The 19874-nt window shown below is 44.6% G+C and overlaps 1 protein-coding gene across 1 annotated transcript; it reads right to left on the bottom strand.

Moving 5' to 3' along the window:
• Window positions 1-14457: 14457 nt before the first annotated feature.
• Window positions 14458-17948, bottom strand: utp11 (UTP11 small subunit processome component). The gene is made up of 8 exons (XM_071535965.1): window positions 17774-17948; window positions 17478-17539; window positions 17214-17316; window positions 16922-17041; window positions 15822-15915; window positions 15568-15698; window positions 15224-15334; window positions 14458-14776 (listed from the first exon to the last, which is right to left on the bottom strand). The coding sequence occupies exons 1-8, from the start codon at window positions 17831-17833 to the stop codon at window positions 14693-14695; spliced, it is 765 nt and encodes a 254-aa protein (XP_071392066.1). The 5' UTR covers window positions 17834-17948; the 3' UTR covers window positions 14458-14692.
• Between the last annotated feature and the right edge of the window lie 1926 nt (window positions 17949-19874).

Raw genomic sequence — 19874 nt, 5'->3', positions numbered from 1 at the left:
CACTCACCCCTGACACGGTCGTCGATGTCTGCCCCCGAAAGCACACACATACACACACAAAGACACGGACAGACACACACGCACATACAGACCACCTCCACCATCTTTGCAGTTACTCCAAATGTCCTGTCACCGCTTGTCCTAACGTCCATCGAACTCTCATCACCATCCATCAACCTTCATCATTCACCAAAACGCCAACACGCTCAACAGATGGCTCTTAACCAATCAGATCATGACAAATGCCAGGTAACTCCCAACAGGGACCAATCACATTACACTCTGCATTGTCCACTTGCAATCTAGAACCACAGAACTAGGACAACAGTTATATCCAGTACTGGCAAACAGTTATGCAAAGCTAGCGTCAGCTTCGATCTAGACTGGAGGGGGCATTTGAGCTGATCTGAGTTGGAGTTGGGTGTTACAATAGCCTGTATTGTTCCCCAGCCTCTCAGCTTTATTACATATGTATGTGTTGATTGCTGCAAAACAACAATGCTGGTGCATGGCATTAAGCAGTAACAATAACAGTGATGCTTGGCGCTCCTACTCAGCGTTGGTTGTTTATCCAACAAACCTCTGTGTTGACGCCCATTCCCAATGGTGTGAAATACCAACAGAAGAGCCAGCTTGGGAATATCATGAATGGGAATTATATTTGAATACATTTCTTCAATGTCTCTTTCATTGAGACGTATTGCAGAGATATTCCACACATCAAAAACAATTACAGATCATGGATGATTCTGATTTATTGCTTGGCTTTAGATGAAAGAACTTGTCATTAAACATGTTGTAGCCTACATGTCATGAAATGATACAGAACTTTGCATTTCTGACTTCATATATCCACAAGTCATTTGAAGAAATAAAAGCTTTGACTGTAACCAATGTGCTTTGTATGAGTTGTGTGTCTGTAGACTAAGCTTTGTATAGGAACCCCATGAGATCCATACTGGGTAGATGTGTGAAATTGATATACAGTGCCCGCGGCACAATGGGCACACATGAGAGAGCTCCACTGGGTTCAAAGGTCACCTGGCCCACCCACGTCAACGTGGTGTAACAAGTCTGAGTGGAATGTCGGGGGGTCATTCTGGTCTAAACTTTGGTTTGTCACCCCCCCACAACCCTCTCCCAACCCCAGCATCGTGACACACCCGAGCAGGCCAAGCTATGCGCCACCCCCGTCAGCACCCTGTGGTACCAGAGACCTCCCCACCCTTGGGTACCCATTCACGCAAAACCACACATGGGCGTACGCAGACAACAGCCATCTCTGATGCCCTTCTGATTCTCCCCGCTGGCATTTAGCTGGAGAGTGTGTGCGTATATGTGTGCGAGTGCAAGTGTGTGTGTTACGGTGTGTGTGTGTGTGTATGTGTGTGTGTGTGTGTGTGTGTGTGTGTGTTAGTTTCAGGGGGGCGGTGTGCAGCGCAGAGGGGGGGGGGGTTGAGGTGACGAGCGTTGTGGTGCAGATGTCCCCCCAGCCAGCGGAGCCTCATGAATGGTCGCTGTTGTGATGGTGACGGGGAAACGCGTTGGAGGCCTGGCCTACGCACTACAGCCATCTGAATGGCTGGAATTCAACATGGTCGAATAGACGAGCTCATGCGTGCAGACTGAAAACAATGCACCCTCTCTGTCTCTCTTTTTCTATCTCTTTCTTTCACTCTCCCTCTTTCTTCTTTGGTTTTTAATCATTCCCCTTCTGTAAATGTAGTTGCACTTTTCATTGTGTTGGCAGTTTCACTGTGATGCAAATCCCTTCAATGAACCTTTAAAGTTGTCGCTCAGCCTTGTAAGTTATATATACAGTAACTAAAAAACCATGAAGGCAAATTTTCTTAAGATTTCTTAAATAATACATCAAATAACGCAATGAATACTTAGAGGATCCTGCCCAACCTATTGAAACAAAGCAGCAGAGAAGGAAAGGAAGCCATGCTGTAATTGATTTGAAGTGGTAATGTTATGATTGATCTATTGATTAACTGTCTGGTGCTCCAACCCTTGTTAACAGCAGACATACGGCTTCACTCAGGGGGGACATGAAGCTGGGGCCCCAGCGGTACACACACACACACACACACACACACACACACCACCCCCCAGTCCATCCATTCACCATCTGACCATCAGGAGGAGGAAGAGACAGACAGACAGGAGAGACAGGATGAGGCCGCTTCTCCAAGCTCTGTCCTATTGAACATCTGTTCAACCTATCTCAGACATTAATGCTCAGTCAAACACATTTGGTGACCCAAATCATAGACTGCTTATACTTTAAAAAGTATCTCCTTATATCATTACGTAAATGATATACAAAGGACAAAAGACAGAAAGGGCATGTAAGGACATGTGTGCTGAAAGAATAGGGGCAATCCTTTTTCAGATGTGAAAAAAGGCAGAATCTTCTGTTAACTGGTGTTCTACTTATCAGGTTGCTCTCGGATTTCTTCATGTTGTAAAGTCAATAATAGAAGCAAACACAAACCACACACACACACACACACACGCATGAACACAAAACACCTATTGCTAGTCTGTCTTAGAGCTATCTGTCAGCTACACATACAATTTAAATATCAAGAACGAAGTGGAAAATGATGCTTTCTTGTGAACTGAACAACCAAACAAATATAAAATAACAGCAGCTATAACTTGTAACCTTGTTGTGAGATCACACACACACACACACTAGCCTCCTCCGCCACAGCTCCCATGTCCCCCTTTTATTAGTTACAGCCAGACTACAGTGAACTCCTTTATCCTGACTAACAAACAGATATATCACTCTGCTCGGACCCACACACGCAGGAGAGCGAGAGACAGTAGAAGAGCAACATGTCCCAAGACAGACCAAGAAAAGGATTCTTGTTTTGAAGCAGGAGGGGTTATTGTTCACTAGATGCCAAGGCGTGGGCATCCCAGCACAGATTAGCTGGAGGGAAACATTATCTCTCCAGGCCAGTTTACAAGACCCAGTCTGGCCCGGCCGGGTCTCGCTTGGTCCTCTAGGTACTTCATGTTCTGAGTGGCTCTTGTCTCCTATAAGAACAAAGTGAAGGCTTGTTGGAGAAAGCCGGAGGGGTGAGTCCCTGCTCTCTCCCCTCTTTTCCCACCTCCTCTCCTCCCTTCTTCTCCTCCTCCTCTCCTCCCCTCTGGCCCCCGGACCGGCTGCAAGGCTACCGGAGTTCAAGCCTGGCCACGTGTTGGCCATTACACTCCCACAATGGCCTCGTTGAGCTCAACATTTAGAGTCCCATAAAAACATTATTGTCCAGCTCCTGGGATCATTTGTCCACTACCACAAAGGCTCAGAGAAAACCAAAATGTTAACCCCCAGGGTCTTTCTGAGGCACATTTTTCAAATTCTGCCCCTTCTCCTCCTCTCTACCCGTCCGCCCTCACGGTACCGCATTGCACCCACACTGACGTACTTCCCAGCAGTGCCCACAGTGCCTACAGGGCAACTCCTACACCAGCACAGTCACAGTAAAGATATGAAGAAGGCTGCCTGGTCAAAGTGCTGCCCCATAAAATAGCCATTTTGTGTTTCTGTGCTCCGAAAGAGCAAAACCAACAATGATATCCATTGTTTTTTTGCATACATCACCATTTCATCATTTTTCCCCCCCTCATTTTATTGACTTCTGACCATCAGGCACACAAATGTTCCTGTTTCTCATCCCTCCATCCCTTTTCAGATGTAGAACTATGGACCCGTAACAGCTGAAAGTCCCTGATGGTCATTTAGTCTCTAAATATGTCCACTTCATATGGCCGGGTGCAGCGCAGCATGTACCTGCTGAGTGAATGGGCAAGGTCGTGCCAGCCTATTAGCCATATTAAAAACCTACCCATTATGGTAATTGGGGAGGCCTAATGCATGTACAGGTTGCTTAGCGCCCATCTATTAGGCCTGATGGATGACGCACTGATTAGCATTGAGAGGTACAGTGTAGTACGGCCCTGCTGCTTGCCCCCGTTGCTTTCAGTCCTCTGATCCCTCTCTCAGTGTGGTGACCTCCACTGTGGACACTCAGGTGAGGTACGCACGTCTCTGACCAAATGTTTGCTGCTGGGAATCAGAGTGACCACTATGGACAAGGACATTCTTTAAACAGTATGACAGGGACAAAAGGATCCGAACATGTTTTTCTTGGACGGCTGAAAAACATATTTGATTTCCATTTGGCCAGCAGGGCATCGCTGTGGTCAGATAGACTGGAATGTCACAGGTTTGATACCCAGAATACCCTGTAACCATCCCTGTATAAATGTAAAAATGGGGAAAAAAAAGGTATTTCTAGATACAAAATGTAATAATGCAATCAAATAGGCTACTCCAAATAATATTGTTACACTTTTTGAATCAGTCATAAAGGGGCATTAAGAAATCTATTATTCCCCTTTATCGGCGACCAAGGAATTCAAATCATCAACAGGTCTCTGCTTATGGTGGCCTGTGGCTAACATAAGTAAAAAAAAAGTTGCATTTTCACAATAGAGACCAGAGATGAGGTAATATATCACAATGCAAAATATTGTAATAATAATTACACCGATTCTGGCTTGAGAACAAAATGCTTTGCGACTTGTCTTTCTTGCTCGTAGCATCCCATCAGAGTACGGAAAGTTCTGAAAGCCTCAGCACAGTAATCGTTAAGGCATTGGTATTGATCAACACCACTGTCAAACCACCGCGTACACATATATATTATCGTCAGTTTATGATAGCACAACAAAAATCTTACTTAAAGCATCTTTAATAGTGCAACCGAATGTGTCAAGATCCAAAAACATTTGTGAAGCGGTTGAGTATCTTGAATGGAGAGTGAGAGGTACAGGAAGCAAGTACCCACAATCACAACAGTCTTGATACTTCTCTACAAGGTTTCAATTTAGAAACCCATAAGGGAAATGCTTTGCCTTGAGTATCCAAATCACATTTCATTAAATTTTACCATCTAAAGGCCTGTCCTGCACAACCAACCCCTCTACCCCCCCACCCCCACCCCCACCCCCAAGCCCCCACAACCCAGCCGTCTTCCTCCCATCCACAGCTCCCATCCCCTGCTCTGTGAGCGGCCCTGACTGGGTCTCTCAGGGAGGGGAGCACATTCTCCTTTCATCCCCTCTTAGAGGACAAACATCAGTCCCATCTCGCCGCCCATCCATATTCATGAGCCGCTTATAAATATCTGATAGCAGCCTCGCTACAGCTGTTTAGCTCCGAGAGCAACGTACAGCCCCACGCACACACACACACAGACACACAAACATTTTCTCTGGTGTGTACGTGTGTGTGCGCATACACACGCACTTGAACATATACTTTATTCTCTCTCTCTCTTTCTCTCTCTCTCTCTCTCACACACACACACACACACACACACTGGTCGGAGGCCTGATCTCAGCCCCTCATCTCCCAGTGCGTCTGCCTTCTTGGCCCCCTGATAGCATCGGCTCATTGCAGGGCTATCGCTCTCTCTCTTTCTCTCTCTCTCTGGCTTTAATTAAAGCGTAAGTGTGACCGCAAAATGAGAGAGGAATCCTTAAGTGCGGTATTTACCTTCCCTCTGACAGGGCTCATGCTTATCAGTGAGGCTAGAGTAGTGGAGCCAAGAGACAGGGACTTCTCAAAGGCCTGAGTAATCGCTCAAGATCCCCACCCCTAGCCCCCACCCCCACCAACACACACACACACACATACACGCACACACTTCCTCACCCCGAGCATCAACCGCCTTGTGACTCTTACCTTGTTTGATACGTACGGAGTACAAATGCCTCACACTCGTTCTTTCTTTTCGGCATTTAAATTATCTAACGAGAGCTACAATATACAAAGAGTTAAATTAGATCAACATGCGTAACATCTCATAAAAAAGTGCAAGGCACCACAAAAAAGCGGAACAATGCTGAAGGGTAATAGGGGTATGTATTCTTTTTTATTAAAGTGGTAATCCACAAGAGTCTGATTTTTTAAATATTTCTTTTTTATTTTGGCGACATCTTTGGTGCCTAGGTGGCGCTCTTCTCTCTGTGTGTTCAGCCATGGTGCCTATTGCTTCTCATACTAACTACCCAGTTCTCCTGCTATTTATTCCAAACAAACCGCTCTTTTTGCTGTTGCCGGAAATGTAAAACACATCATTCCCTGTGCGCCAGAAGGATTTTTCCCAGGAAAGATCTACCTAAAATGCTAAACCCTAAAATGCTCCATGAACTGCGCATAAGTTGAATTGTATCAGTCAATGAGACAGCAACAAAGCGGCCATTTTGTTTATATTAAAATGTTGTGGATTATTACTTTATCAGTAAGAATTGTAACTAAGAGAATAATCATGCAAAAGTAGAAAAGGGAAGGTGAGGGTGAGGGATTACTGTATTGCCTATGCTCATATGTCACTGGATCTAGACTCATACAGTGCAGATCTTTGATATACTCTGATGATGTAATTATTTCTGTCTGCCTAATTTAATTCACTGGAAGTGCTACGTTAAGAGGATGGCAAATTGGGTCTACTTTGCTGGTTTGATTATGTGGATATATATAGATTACAAGGAGTTCATTTTTTAATTATTGATGCCTCAAGAATCGTAACAGTTCAAAGCCTACAGCAGTATTGAACAGTAGCTACCGGCAAAATTTGACCCTCTTCAGGGGAGAGTGGTGAGTTATTATATTTGGTCTTATATAATATGATATTTAAGCAGTGATTGATGAAGATGCTGACATAATGCCAACATTATACATTTTAAAATGATCAATATTGCATTTTTTTTTTTCCCTGTGGGATGTAACTATCCGTGTAACATCTTAGCCTTTGGCCTTCCATGTCAAAAAGTTTTGGCAATCCTGGACTTTTATGGCATAGGATACTGTGGATTTTCTCAGCCGTATCACAACTAAGGCACACTTTGATATGACCCAAAAATCCACATCAAACACATCACAAATTTTCTTTCACACTTTCACTTAATGTATGGATAATTGTATATGTATTCCTCCCCATATGAATATATATCAAACTGTTGGAAAAGGCCAAATGCTTACAAGGAGTACAGTATGTATCATAAGAATGAACGGTTGGTCAAGTTAGTATAATATCACTGCTTGACATTCATTTTTTTCACATGTGAGCTCTATGGCACTGAGAGCCACGTCAGTAGCACCTCACACTGTCAAATATTAGTCAGTAATGTCCAAAACTGCCAAGTGACATCAGTGTTTGCATGACTATCAAGTGGTAGTCATCCTTGAAGAAAGCTCAGTGAACACACACCCACCATGCAGAGGGCTGTTTATCCACAACATAGCAGGACCTGAAGCAATCGCTTGGTTGAAAGACTTTGCATTCACTATATAAATAATAATAGTGGTAGCCATTATAGCAGTCACTTATCACACATCTTTCCTGCATCTATCCCATATTAGTTTAGCTGTATAGCCACCACAGTGTTTTGTTTTTGTGTGTATCTTTTTTTTTCTTTTTTTTCCCAATGTAGTAAAACTGTAGAACTAGGAATGTCCTGGTGGATAATCTGGCAAATGCAATTCCCCTTCTCTTTCATTTTTGCCGCTCTCTCCTGTATACTGTCCAATAAAGCAGAAATGCTATGAAAATAGATTTTAAAAAAGGTCCATAAAACCAGGTTTCCAGACCATGCCTGTGCCCTTTGACAGCTGAAAAGGGAGCAAATACATTTGTATACATAATTATCTTCTCAAGACTTGGGAGTAGAGCAATACCAGCAGTAGGGCACTGCTACCAATGGCTGTATTTTAATTCAAACAGGAAATGATGCATAAATATTTAGAGATTCCTACTTTGTGATGCACAATTTTGTTTCTTTGTTAGAATATTTCAGTTTCCTTGTTCACATTATTTCCATTCAATCTCATATTCATTAAATATCACGTTTTCTATTTTCTCTCTTTTCATTTTCAACCTTTATGCTTGATGAAAAGCCTTCTCGCATTTTTCCATATATGAGGAGGAGCCTTGCAGCCATTTACAATGCAGAATCCTTGGGAGAGAAAAACAGAAGGGGCCTTTTTCCTGAGGCTCCAGATTAAAAAGGTGATATGAACACCTCCCTATCTCTGTCTGCTAGTGGCTTCCTAATCACATCCCTGCAACTGATACTGAGGCAGAAAGAGAGAAAGTGAGAGGGAGGGGGAGTGAGAGAAAAAGAGAGAGAGAAGGAGGGAGAGATAGAGAGAACATGAGAGAGGGAAGGGGAGGAAGAGAGAGAGAGAGGGAGGAAGAGAGAGAGACAGCGAAAGGCACAATCTTGGAAATCAAATGCCACAATCCACCGCGTGCTCGGTGAGGCACAGATACAGCGACAATGACAATATTCAAAGGTGACATTGCAATCAGGGGGATATTGGACAATGCTGGCACGGGTTCCTGCACTTGCAGCAAGGTAGAAAGAAGCCCCAAACTGCACTTCTGAGGAACTTTCTGTTGTTTTTTTATTTACTGATAGCTAACGCTTCCAGTGGCTCCTCTCCTCCTCCAACTCATTAGAAACATTAGAATTGCTGATGCCGGCAAGAAAACACATTTTGCTTCGGTCTGAAGAATATCTTTGTTCTGTTTCCAATACAAATAGAAGGAGATTTAAATATTGCTCCTCTGGAGTGTGCCTAGCTGTGTAAGAGAGGGAGGCAGAGCGAAAAAGAGAGAGAGAGAGAGAGAGACACAGAGAGAGAGAGAGAGAGAGAGAGTTTGTGTGTATGTGTGCAAGACTGTGTGTGTGTGTGTGTGTTGAGCCACATGATTGGTTGTGCGTATGGAAGGATGTGCCCTCATGAGAATTTGCGTGAGCCTGTATGCGTGTGCATGCACATGCGTGTGTGTATGTGTGTGTGTGTGTGTGTGTGTGTGTGTGTGTGTGTTCTCAGAGCGTATTTCTGGTCCTTGAGTATGGTTAAACTGAACAATAAGCACTACTGCACTGCACCCTATGGAGTGTGATACTACATCAACAAAAGGCGGTGCACAGAGTTTGTAGAGAAGACTGAAATCCTCCTTAGCTTCTAATGGCAAAGGTTAAAAATGTTGGGTGTTCTGTGGACACAAAGGTTTTAAATATCAATGAAAAACTCTGATGAAGGCCAGGAACTGGAACATGTTTCTGACCTTCTATTATGAAGAGCCAACAGAATACAATAATTTTAACTGGTTTTTACAGTGCCTTGGATCAGTTCCTTGGAATCTCAACACTGCTATAGTCCAGGATAAGAGGTCCGTCCTTGTAGCCAGTGTCACCAAAACATAAACAAAAGCACAAGGGCGGAGGCAAAGTCGTAAAGAATAAAAAAAAAAATGCACAGGAACAGAAGGTGATAAAAAGTAAAGAAGAATAGAGCAATTTGAAATTAGACTGAAGGAGAGAAAGAGAAAATTAGAGCGCGAGAGGGGGGGAAGAAAGAAATTGAGAGGCGGAATTCAGAAAAACAGAGTGTTTCACTTCGTAAAAGAAGAGAAGGAATAAAATGGGAGAAAACAGAAGGAGGGGGAAAAAAAAGGGAGAGAGAGAGAAAGGGGAGGGAGCGATTTGAAGCTAGCTAGCGATCCTCATTAGCCATGCAGAGCGTCTTGGCTCCTCTCCCACACCTCCCGGCTCATCACCGCCCGGGCCCAGGCTGCCAGCGCACCCCCACCTCCACAAACCATCCCTCGCTGCCTCATCCCTCCATCCCTTCCTCCCTCCCCTTCCAGCCCCTATAATCACACCCGCAATCACAGCCCCTAATTAGGTTAATTAATTTGTATCAGCCCTTGTAGGGACTTGGCTGATGAGGCAGCCATAATAGCGTCAGCGATTGCCCCCCCCCCCCCTCTCTCTCTCTCTCCTCCCTACAAAAAATAAAGAAGGAGGGGGGGGGAGAGGGATCTGATGCATGCCCGTCTGTGACAAGACAGGACTATAAACCATGGGGTCACATTTACCTCCCCACCCCCAACCTTTCTCCCCAACTCCCTCCATTCTCCCCTCTAACCCCAACACATCCCTTCCCCCCTTCTCTTATTATTCAATAGGGATGACACTGACACCTAAATAGTGATATATGACCCATGGTGTCACCGGTGCTTCATTGTGTCCATTGGAATGAAAATGTCCCATATAAGAATAATAGAGTCCGCGTCTTCCCAATGTCATACATCGACGTACTAGATCAGAGTTTGGTGATTTGTTTGTTTGTTTGCGCTTCCACAGTCTGCCGATATGTTCCAAAAGCAGAAAACAAGAGTACCGTATGATTATGATCTGATGCGTTTTTTTTTCTTGGCGGTTTGTCTCTTTAGTCGTCACAGAGACCGATCGAAGCATCGCATTACAATCAGCGGCCCTCATCGCCCCTCATCAGGCCACTGACGAACAAACTCTGATTAACACCCCCATCTGATTACTGCAATCACCCAGGCTAACCGCGCACAGGCACTGTCCCCACAAGTGAACACACACACACACACACACACACACACACACACACGTGCACACCCATTCTAACACCTCACGGCTGCGTAGATATGAAGCACACATGTACACACAAACACAAAGTCACTCTCATCACGCATTGTCACGTAGTTGCCATTAGAGAGGCAACCATTAGAGAAGTTGCCATTAGTTGCCATTACGGAAGCAACACACTAACACAAATCTGAGATACAAAAAAAAAAAAAAAAAAAAGTGTATGGGTGGAGCGGAGAAGAGAGTGAGTGTGTATGTGAGAGGGAGAGAGCGATAGAGAGAATTTTATAATGAGGTGAAAGGGAGCATGACAGGAGAGACAACCAATAGTTCTCAAAAACACAAACACCTACTGTATCAAAACCCAAGTACAGTGTCCATTGTCTGTTTTGCCAGGGTAGCGCACGATTTCAAAACACACAAACACAGACATACACACACACACACACACACACACACACAGGCACACAGGCACACACAGACTGGGAGCGTTGGATTGTGATGCAAGCAGACACACACATAAAAACACACACACACACACACAGAACACACGCAATCTCAGGCAGACAATGACACGGGGAGGCTGCGAGACAAGGACAGATCCGGTAGTTAAAGCGTAATGAACACGTCCCCGAGGCGCGCGCCTGGCATTCCCCTGAATGATGGACTGACAGTAATACCGGGGCAGATGGGTGCGCTCCACGCCCCGTTCAACACCACACACACACACACACACGTACACATATACACCCTCCCCCTGGTCTATCCTGTCCCTCTCTCCCGCAGCGAGATACCCCCTGTAGGTCTGATATGGAGGTGGGGGGTACCAGGGGTGGTGCGTGTGTGTGTGTGTGTGCGTGCGTGTAGAGGTGGGGGGCACAAGTATGAGGCCCCCATCATGATTTAGGCTCCCATGCAAATTTAATCAATTCGAGTACCTCTCGCCAGCCAGGGCTCATTAGTGGCAATTTAAAAAGGGGGCTCTGTGATCCCCACCTCACTGCACGAGCCGCACATTCACACACACACACATACACACACACAAAAGCATGCAAAGATACACACAAATCCGAATACTAACACACAAATACACACACTGATACACAAACACACACACACACACACGTCAGGGGCACTGTCAAGGCTGTAAAGATTTTCCTTCAGACGTCTTCCCCCTGGCATGAAGACAGACCCTGCCTGCACGCCAGTCCCCCCCCCCCCCCTGTCCCTCTCCTCTATCCCTCTCCTCTATCCACTACTTCAAAAGCCCCATGACACCCAGCTTCAAGTTAAAGGAGAGAGGGATCCGAGGATAAAGACTACCTCGCCTCCCCTCCCTCCCTCCCTCCCTCCCTCCCTCTCACTTTCTGAGACGCCCTCCCCGCACTCAAACCCCAGGCTACCTCTCTCTTCTCCCCCCACCCCTCGCTCTCTAGCTCTCTGTAATTGGGGGATCGATTAGTACTGTCCTTAACCATCCTTAACCTCGGCTCTGGAAAGCCGGCTTTGGAGCAGGGGCAGAGCTGTGTGGGTGAATAAGGTAGGTGGAGGTGCGATGCTCTTGGGGGTAAGGATCAAGCGCTGGTTTAACGCCATGTGGGAAGGTGAAAGTGCGGTGTGACTAATTTGTATTCTGTATCGCCCCACAATAAAGCGAATTTAACTACAAAAAAAAACGATCTAGGAATTGCTTGGAAAAATCTAAATCTAAAACATTGGTGTCCGGCAGAAAACTGTGCTCTATCTCGAGGTTTACCTTTGCTGCAAATGACAGCTGACACTGCTTGTTTTAAGAACCTGGAACCAAGCCAGTCTATTTAAGAATAAATTAAATAGGCATTGGGATCAATGGAAAACACTGCCACTTATTCTCAATTCCAAAAATGTGCCCCTATTTTTAAGGATCCAAGTTTTTTTCCAGGACACTTCCGCTAATAACTAAACTCATATTTCTCCTGATGAGAACAAAGATCTATTGTATTGCATTGCTTCTTAACCAGGCTGCACTTTCACTCTCAAACAGTTACTATACATCAGGGTCAATGTCATGCCCTGCAGCTGTGTGGCTGCCACAGAGCAACCCCACTTCTACCCCCCCCATTCCAAAAATGAATATCCCTTAGCAAACCTCCAGGGTCATTAACTTTGGGGTGGAGGGTTGGGGGTGGGTAGCAAGTCGGCAAATGAACTTACGAGTCTTTTGACAATAGAGGAATGTCTGTCTATATCTTTAAAATCAGAAGGTCGCGCACTGCCCACTGCCCACCCCCGAGCCCCGCCACTGCACCCAGGCCTGAGAGTCCCGTTGCTGGGGGGGGGGGGGGGGGGGGGGATGAAAGGAGAGCTTGAGGAGGAACAGTGGCTCGTCTGTGTTTGGGTCGGACAGTCAGATAGGGGTCCCGGAACTGCGCACACAGTGTTTTGACCCCTGGGCTCTCCGCAAAGACCTCCACCCCCTCCGCTTATGGACGCTGGGCCCGAGGGTCCTGATACACGCACGCTCTCCCAGCGGTGTGACGCAGTAGGAGGGGGCAGGGAGGGCGAGAGGAAGGCGTAAGGGGAGAGTGAGGATGGAGGGAGGGAGGGAGGGAGGGAGAGAGAGAGCCTGGCCAAGGACGTCAGTCACTCTGTCACTGGGTAGAACACAACTCAGCATGAATGGTCAACACTGAAATGCCAGCAAAGGACCTTGCCCTGCTTTGAGTGAGTGTGTGTGTGTGTGTGTGTGTGTGTGTGTGCATGTGGTTGCATGATGTGTGATTGAGTTACATTGTGAAATACACATGTGTACGCATATATAAGTATATACTGTATGGGTCTTAAACGCATGTAGATATTTGTATATGTTTACAAAAAAAACCATTCACCATCAATAGCCTGGGGACAGTTCTGCTGTATTTAGGAAAGTGATAGCAGGATGATTTATATTCCTAGACTTGGGGCTTTGACTGCTGTTTGCTCCATTCAGTTTTAATGAGGGGAACCAGTCCAAGTCGACACCTACTATCACTCTTTTCCCGTTTTGGCCCATCCTGAGCAGTTGGCCCACCTTTACTCTGGTCAGCAGTGTTTGGGCCAAGGCCTCTGGTCCCTCTCCTCCAGCCCCGCCACCTCTCACTGTGCCTGGTGACATTTCCGCCCGGCTCCCTCTCTCCCTCCTTCCCCTCCAGTGGCTCCCAGGAGAGGCTGATGGATGGGCCCTGTTTATGAAGCTGCTGCCACCACAGTGATCAATCAAGCCCGGCTCACTCTGATCTGCTGCTGGGCGCTGGGCCTGGAGTCTACTCCCCACTATAGGCTGGAGGAACTCAGCGCATATAGACTTTGTTAGTACTTACTACACGCTCATGCACATGACCACATACAGAGTGATAAAGCAAGACAGCACCATAAAGAATGGCTGGTAGACCTGAAGATATACTGCTTTAAAGTTGGGTGGGACATGTACACTACTTTCTATAAACTGATAAGTTGCCTTAAATCCACAGACTGGCCAAAGACTGGACATAGTAATACCAGTGACAACACACACAAAAACTCCCAAAATTCAACTCTGAAGTCCAAATGTTGCAGTGGATAGTAACTCCTCTAACCTAGCTTGGTCTACTGTATTTATTTTCCAATATCTTCAGTCACCAAATGAATTGGGTTTTTCTTTTCCAGATTTTGTCATAAGGAACACCAGTGCCACCTACTGGTACAAAAACAAAAAACAAACAAATGGAGCATCCTGGTGGCTCAGTTGGCTAAGGCACATGAGCCACGAACCCACGACATCCTAGGTTCAAAACCTTCTCTCTTTCCCCCCCATATTTCCTGTCTGTCTCCACTGTTAACTGTCCAATAAAGCAAAGAAAAAAAAATAATACCATTAAACCCCACAAACTATTGACCCAAAATAAGTCAACCGAAAGTATCTGTAAGACAAGAAATCACATCAATTCAGATTTTCTTCTGATAACATTTATTTGAAAGAAACTAAACAAGTCCTTTGATAAATATGTACAAAACACTGCATAGCTGAAACAACATCTGAGGAGAAACGTCTTGTCCGTGTCTTTGCCATGATCAGAAAACGTAATGAAGGGACACATACAGTCCACTCTGTTCCATGGTCTAATAGTCCACTGTTTGGCAGGTGTCAGGCTGGCAAAGGTGGTGATGTCTTCGTAACAGGATGATGCAGCTCCTCTCAGCGTTTCCTCTTCGCCTCAAACTTATAGACAGCTGCAGCGTTGGGTGTCTCCTTCTTTACCTTCACTTTCTTGTTTTTGTCCTGGGACACAGAGGAAAACACACAAGACTTAATAACCATTTGATGACAGCAAGGCTATTGAGTGTCAAGGGCTTTCCAGCTAATAAGACACAGAGCATGGCAAGTTGCACCTCTAATGCAAACAATCCACTATCACCCCAACACATCACCCCCTCTGATGATATCAGAAGTTGTCATTGCATCCTCCGCCTTTTATCCCAGCCACAAATGTAAATGAACAGGAAAGGTAAAGAGTGTCATGTTTTGACATTCCTTTAGCTTGAAAAAAGTCTAGGGAGCAAAAAAGGATTGGGAAGTACAAAGTAAACCCACTGAATCATGCGTTTGCACATAGGCAAACAATAAGCACTACCGAGACTGTGGACAAGAGGCTGATTAAAATGAAGGCTAGATAAAATGTTTTTAGTGAGCAAGGACCATATCCTCCTCCTCCTCCTCCCTCCTCACCTGTAGGTCCTTGCGGGTCTGGATCTTCTGGCTGATGACAAACAGCTTCTTCTCCCTGTCGATCCTCTGGGAAAGGACCTTATACCGGTGCTTCCTCTGCTTGGCCAACTTCTACAGGTAGGGTGAAAAGACACAGGTTGAACTGTAGAACCTTAAATCACCACAATTTAAACACTGTAAGAAATGTAAAACACAACAGCATATATATTAATGGCTGAGGAATCAAACTTTGCAGCCCAGAACACAGTTTTCCACTTGGATTTTGCCATTTAGACATCCATCATGAAAGATTACAGAGGCTCAAGCTACTCATTGAACAAAAATGGGTTGGTCTATATCCGAACCTCAATACTGCGAGGCTCTACCGCTCCCTGGATACTCTTAGTCTCCAGTGTTTGCAGGGTGGGTCTGTTGTACACTCGGTCCACCAGCTCGGGCGCTGTGTTCAGGTGGCTTGCCAGGTCGAATGACCGCACTGGAGGGACACAGAGACAAGTTCTCAGGTAAAGGACAGTGCCACTGCACATCAATGAACACTAATAGGCAGTGAGGAATTATTATTTAACAAACATTTAGATTTACACTAGCATTACACTACCTTGCTTCTTGGAATCCACAAAAAATGTGTGATTGTTTTTCTGTTTGCTGTCAGCATCCAGGAGATGGAGCTCTGCTTTCAGCCTCTCAATTTTCTGAAAGCAAACAATGTATAGAGATTACCAGAGGCATTAAAAATAGCTTCATTTGGACAGGATTAATATTACAGGTGGAGTAATATAATAATTACCGGAGCATGTATGTAATTTTAGTCCCATCTGAATCTGCAATGTTGGATATTTTTATGGACTGTGTGCACTCAAACCAGTAACAATTCCAGCCTCTTACCTCCTGTAAAAGGCCCAGTAAAAAAAACTTCAGGTAAAACTAGTCCTGTCCGAATTGACGTTCATTAGATTGTGGGCAAATAGAGTGTCTTTTCCTGTGGGAAAGGACTCTTACCGTATTGTGGACCATCTGCTCAAATTGCACTTGAGAGCAGCGTTCAGCCCAAACTGAGATCAGATCCAAATCTGGTCCAGATGCAAGTTTTTTTCTTTGCTCTTGCAGCCATGCTGTATTGTTATTGTTCGAGCACGTCAGCGTCAATTGCAGAAGTTACATATGACGCATGGTACATTTTTGGTGTGGTGACAACATCTTAATGGAGTAGACACTCCCATCTCTGTACTTTTGGAGACTGATTACAGAGCTCTCTTTAACTTAACCCTTTACCAGAGATCCCTTATCCTGTGCAAATTGTCCAATAATATCACAAATTATTTATGTTAACCATTAATTTATGGACATTGACTTGAATACTAACCCTGTCCAAATAGGGCAGAAGACACCAAAAACAACTGTTCCCTTCAGTAGAGGGAAAATATACACAATTCATCTTTCCTAAGCAGAGGTTTTTTAAATGAAATGACCAGATATGACCAGAATTCAAACTCCTAATCATTTTTTTCCCCATGGCACATACGTTTTGTAGTCTATGTGCCAGCTGTCAAGGAAAATAATCAAGTAGATTTTTATTGTGTTCATTTTTCCACAACAAATTTTCAATTACAATACATAAGCTAAGCCAGTCAGGTGCAGAAGGCTCTCTAGGCATGATCTATCTATCTTGAAAAGGAATCATCCATGTTAACCTCTTACCTTGGTTTCAGCAACCCTCTTCATCTCCACATATTTGATATCCTGTGTCCTCATCACCTTCTTCTGCTCATCTGTTACCTCACCCTCCCCTTTAGCCTTTTTTGCCACATGGACGCCATCCTGTCAACATGCCACAGAATAAGGGAAACATGTAAAACATGAACAGTTGAGAGACCAAATTAATCCATACGTGTCTACATTTATGTGATATGTTTAAATACATTTTCTCCACTCATTTGACACTTGAATGAAGATGTTCATCATGTTGCTCTGGTGTTGATGCTGATCTTACCTGCAGCTGAGAGCTGATCATGTTGAAGTAGAACTCATCTGGGTTCTTATCCAGAGCTTTCTTGCGCAGGGCGGCAAGAGTGTTTTGTTTCTTGTGGTAATCACTATAAAACAGGATAATGACAACATCAACTCAGTAAACCATATGTTGGCAAATCCTTGCCTCTCAATTTCGCTTTGATTTTGGATTCACAGTCTACAGACGCAAACCAAAACCATGATGAGAAGTGTACTGGACATGAATGTACTATGTTCTGCTACTCACTCTGCACGGAGTTTGTAGTCTTTCTTCTTCTCCAGCAATCCCAAATTCTTCCTGAAACCAGGCTGGTCGAGGAACAAAATGACAACAAGGTTAGGATAACTTAGCTTCAACTATGTACTTAAGCAGTATGTTATTTCGTGTGTCACAGGACTGTAACTTCACATTTATTAGCTTGCTAACATTAGACAATCTGCATCTCAAAGTGATAGCACTGTTGCACTCCATACATCAGCAGCTGACAGTATGGCTCGGCTACCTAGCTAACGAGCTAGCCAACAAAACAGTGAAAACCTCACCTGAGATCTTTCCTGGTGGTTTTTCTGTCGGGATTTCAGCGCTTTCCTAAACGAAGACATGTTTGAAAAAGGTTTCGGAGCCTAATAATGTAAAATAGTGAAGTCTAACCAGATAAATAGGGCTTTAGTGACCACTACAAACACTCAACCCTCCTTGCTGCTTCAGGTCAGATATGCTTCCTCACTACTACTAAACCAGGCACGTGGGTTCCTGCCCGGCTCAGGCCACGGAGTCGTTGCATTTCTTTCCCGCAGATTCGCAACATTACTCTCGTCCACATCTACTGGAGACATCACAGCAGTTACAGTCATAATAAGCCTGCCAGGCACTTTAACTAACATAGGAAAAAAATCAGTTTGAATTTTGTTTGTTATTTCAAACTAGATTGAGGCATTCCGAGTTATTTTCTCCATATAATAGGGTGCTAGGCATTTCTTCCTGCGTGTTGTGTAGAAGTGCATAAATAACAGCAGGTGGCACTGTTGTACACATATTGAAAATCACCTTCCTGCTGCTTATGTAGACTCATTGCCTATGACTGTAGAATCATGGCAAAAAATATTAAATTAATAAATCATTGAGAAATTAATAATGGGATGAAAACATTTGAACAACTTAATTACCTAATTTTTCCACGGGGATCAATCAAAAGTTTCATCTTATATTTATAAACTCATGTAACTCGCGTTCATAGGCCTGTAAAATTTTCCTTGGCTTTAATATTCAAGACCACAAAAATTGCAGTAGGGCCAACTTGCAAGGACAGTGGATTTAATCATAATTGTGCAACTTGGTGCTTCCATGGCCAGTGTAATTGGTGTCCTCCTTCTTTCTCAAATTGTGTAAGAGCCAGGCTTGGAACAAGGAAGACCCACAACAAGTGAAGGTCATCACAGTGCTGCTGACTTTATATGTTTTGGCCGCACTGTTTACACACTAAATTACTTTGGTCATTATAATGAAGGCCTGCGTTTGCCAGAGAGCCTGGTTAACACTAATGAGTAACAAGTTTATGTTTTTCCAACATGGACTTTTACTGCATGTTTCCGCCCGGGGTCCAGACCCCTGTTTTGATTCATGTCCAGAATAATAAACCAAATAGAGATGACAAACCTCAGTAATGGCATCTTACTGTTTACGTCCATGTTTTCATGCATGTACAGTGTATTTTGAAGCATATTTTCAAGTTAATTTCTCCGTATTACAGTTTAAATCTCCACTGTTGAAATGAAGAAATGTGGGGAAAAGTCCACAATATTTTAAAACATGCACAAACGCACAAACAGGAAATAACATACATCCCATCTTCTCATTCAACCATTCAACCATGTTGTTGTGTGTAGCCTCCAGGTAGAACTAATGGGCTATGGCTTCAGCTTGCATGCAAAGAAAGAGATCGATGTGAAGGGTTTCAGTACAGTAATCGGTCCATTTTGAGGGGGAAAAAAGTGCTGCGGGAACTGGGAAGATGAGGGGGTCACCACCCTACTCTGGGGAAAAAGACTCAATCCACTTCCTGACATGATATTTTGAGGAAAGGAGAGACAAAGACAAAGCCGCAGTGGCACCAGCCCCCTAATCTCACCCAGACTCCTCGCTCTTTGTGGATGTGAGAAGAAGCCAATAGGAGGAACAGTGATATTCCACTAAACAGCCATTTTTCCCCCCTGGCAGCTCACTATCCCCTCACTGACCGCAAAGAATTTGTTTTATATGTGTGAGATTTGCCCGGCATGCAGAATGTTCTGCGGGTGATGAGACTTCTGAATGGGATCAGTGTTTCCACATTATGTCACAGGCTTGTTTATCAGTCTGATGGCTAATGACCCCGATTCCTGTGAAGGTTTCAGCCCAAGGCCCGACCGATCCGCTCGCCCTCTAACGTGTGTTTAACTAGGTAAACACAGACGGCAGTCAGGATTTACGGGTTAAATATGTCTGCGTTCTGACTTACTGGGCTCCTCGCTGTTTAATTCATGGGAGTATTTATCATTACAAGTGAAACGCCTGGTGAGCCTCGGCAGGGGTAAATACTACTTTGGAAATCAGGGGCTTGTAACAAGCTGATGCAAGAGCAGGAGGACAAGAGGTTGTGGGTTT

Source organism: Centroberyx affinis, unplaced genomic scaffold (genome assembly GCF_046629955.1).
Source record: "Centroberyx affinis isolate AG114_WGS23_722 - 3 ecotype Tasmania unplaced genomic scaffold, CSIRO-AGI_Caff_v1 ptg002802l_1, whole genome shotgun sequence".
NCBI classification, from domain to species: Eukaryota; Metazoa; Chordata; class Actinopteri; order Beryciformes; family Berycidae; genus Centroberyx; species Centroberyx affinis.
This window is presented reverse-complemented; position numbering and strand designations above follow the sequence as displayed.

Bases quoted from the DNA above. Each gene is read 5' to 3' on its own strand.
- utp11 (XM_071535965.1), bottom strand. From the start codon at position 17,833: ATGTCTTCGTTTAGGAAAGCGCTGAAATCCCGACAGAAAAACCACCAG. The intron at 17,540-17,773 runs GTGAGGTTTTCA...TTCCTCGACCAG, and splicing joins ACCACCAGGAAAGATCTCAG to CCTGGTTTCAGGAAGAATTT. The intron at 14,777-15,223 runs GTGAGGAGGGAG...TCTGTGTCCCAG, and splicing joins AGACCCGCAAGGACCTACAG to GACAAAAACAAGAAAGTGAA.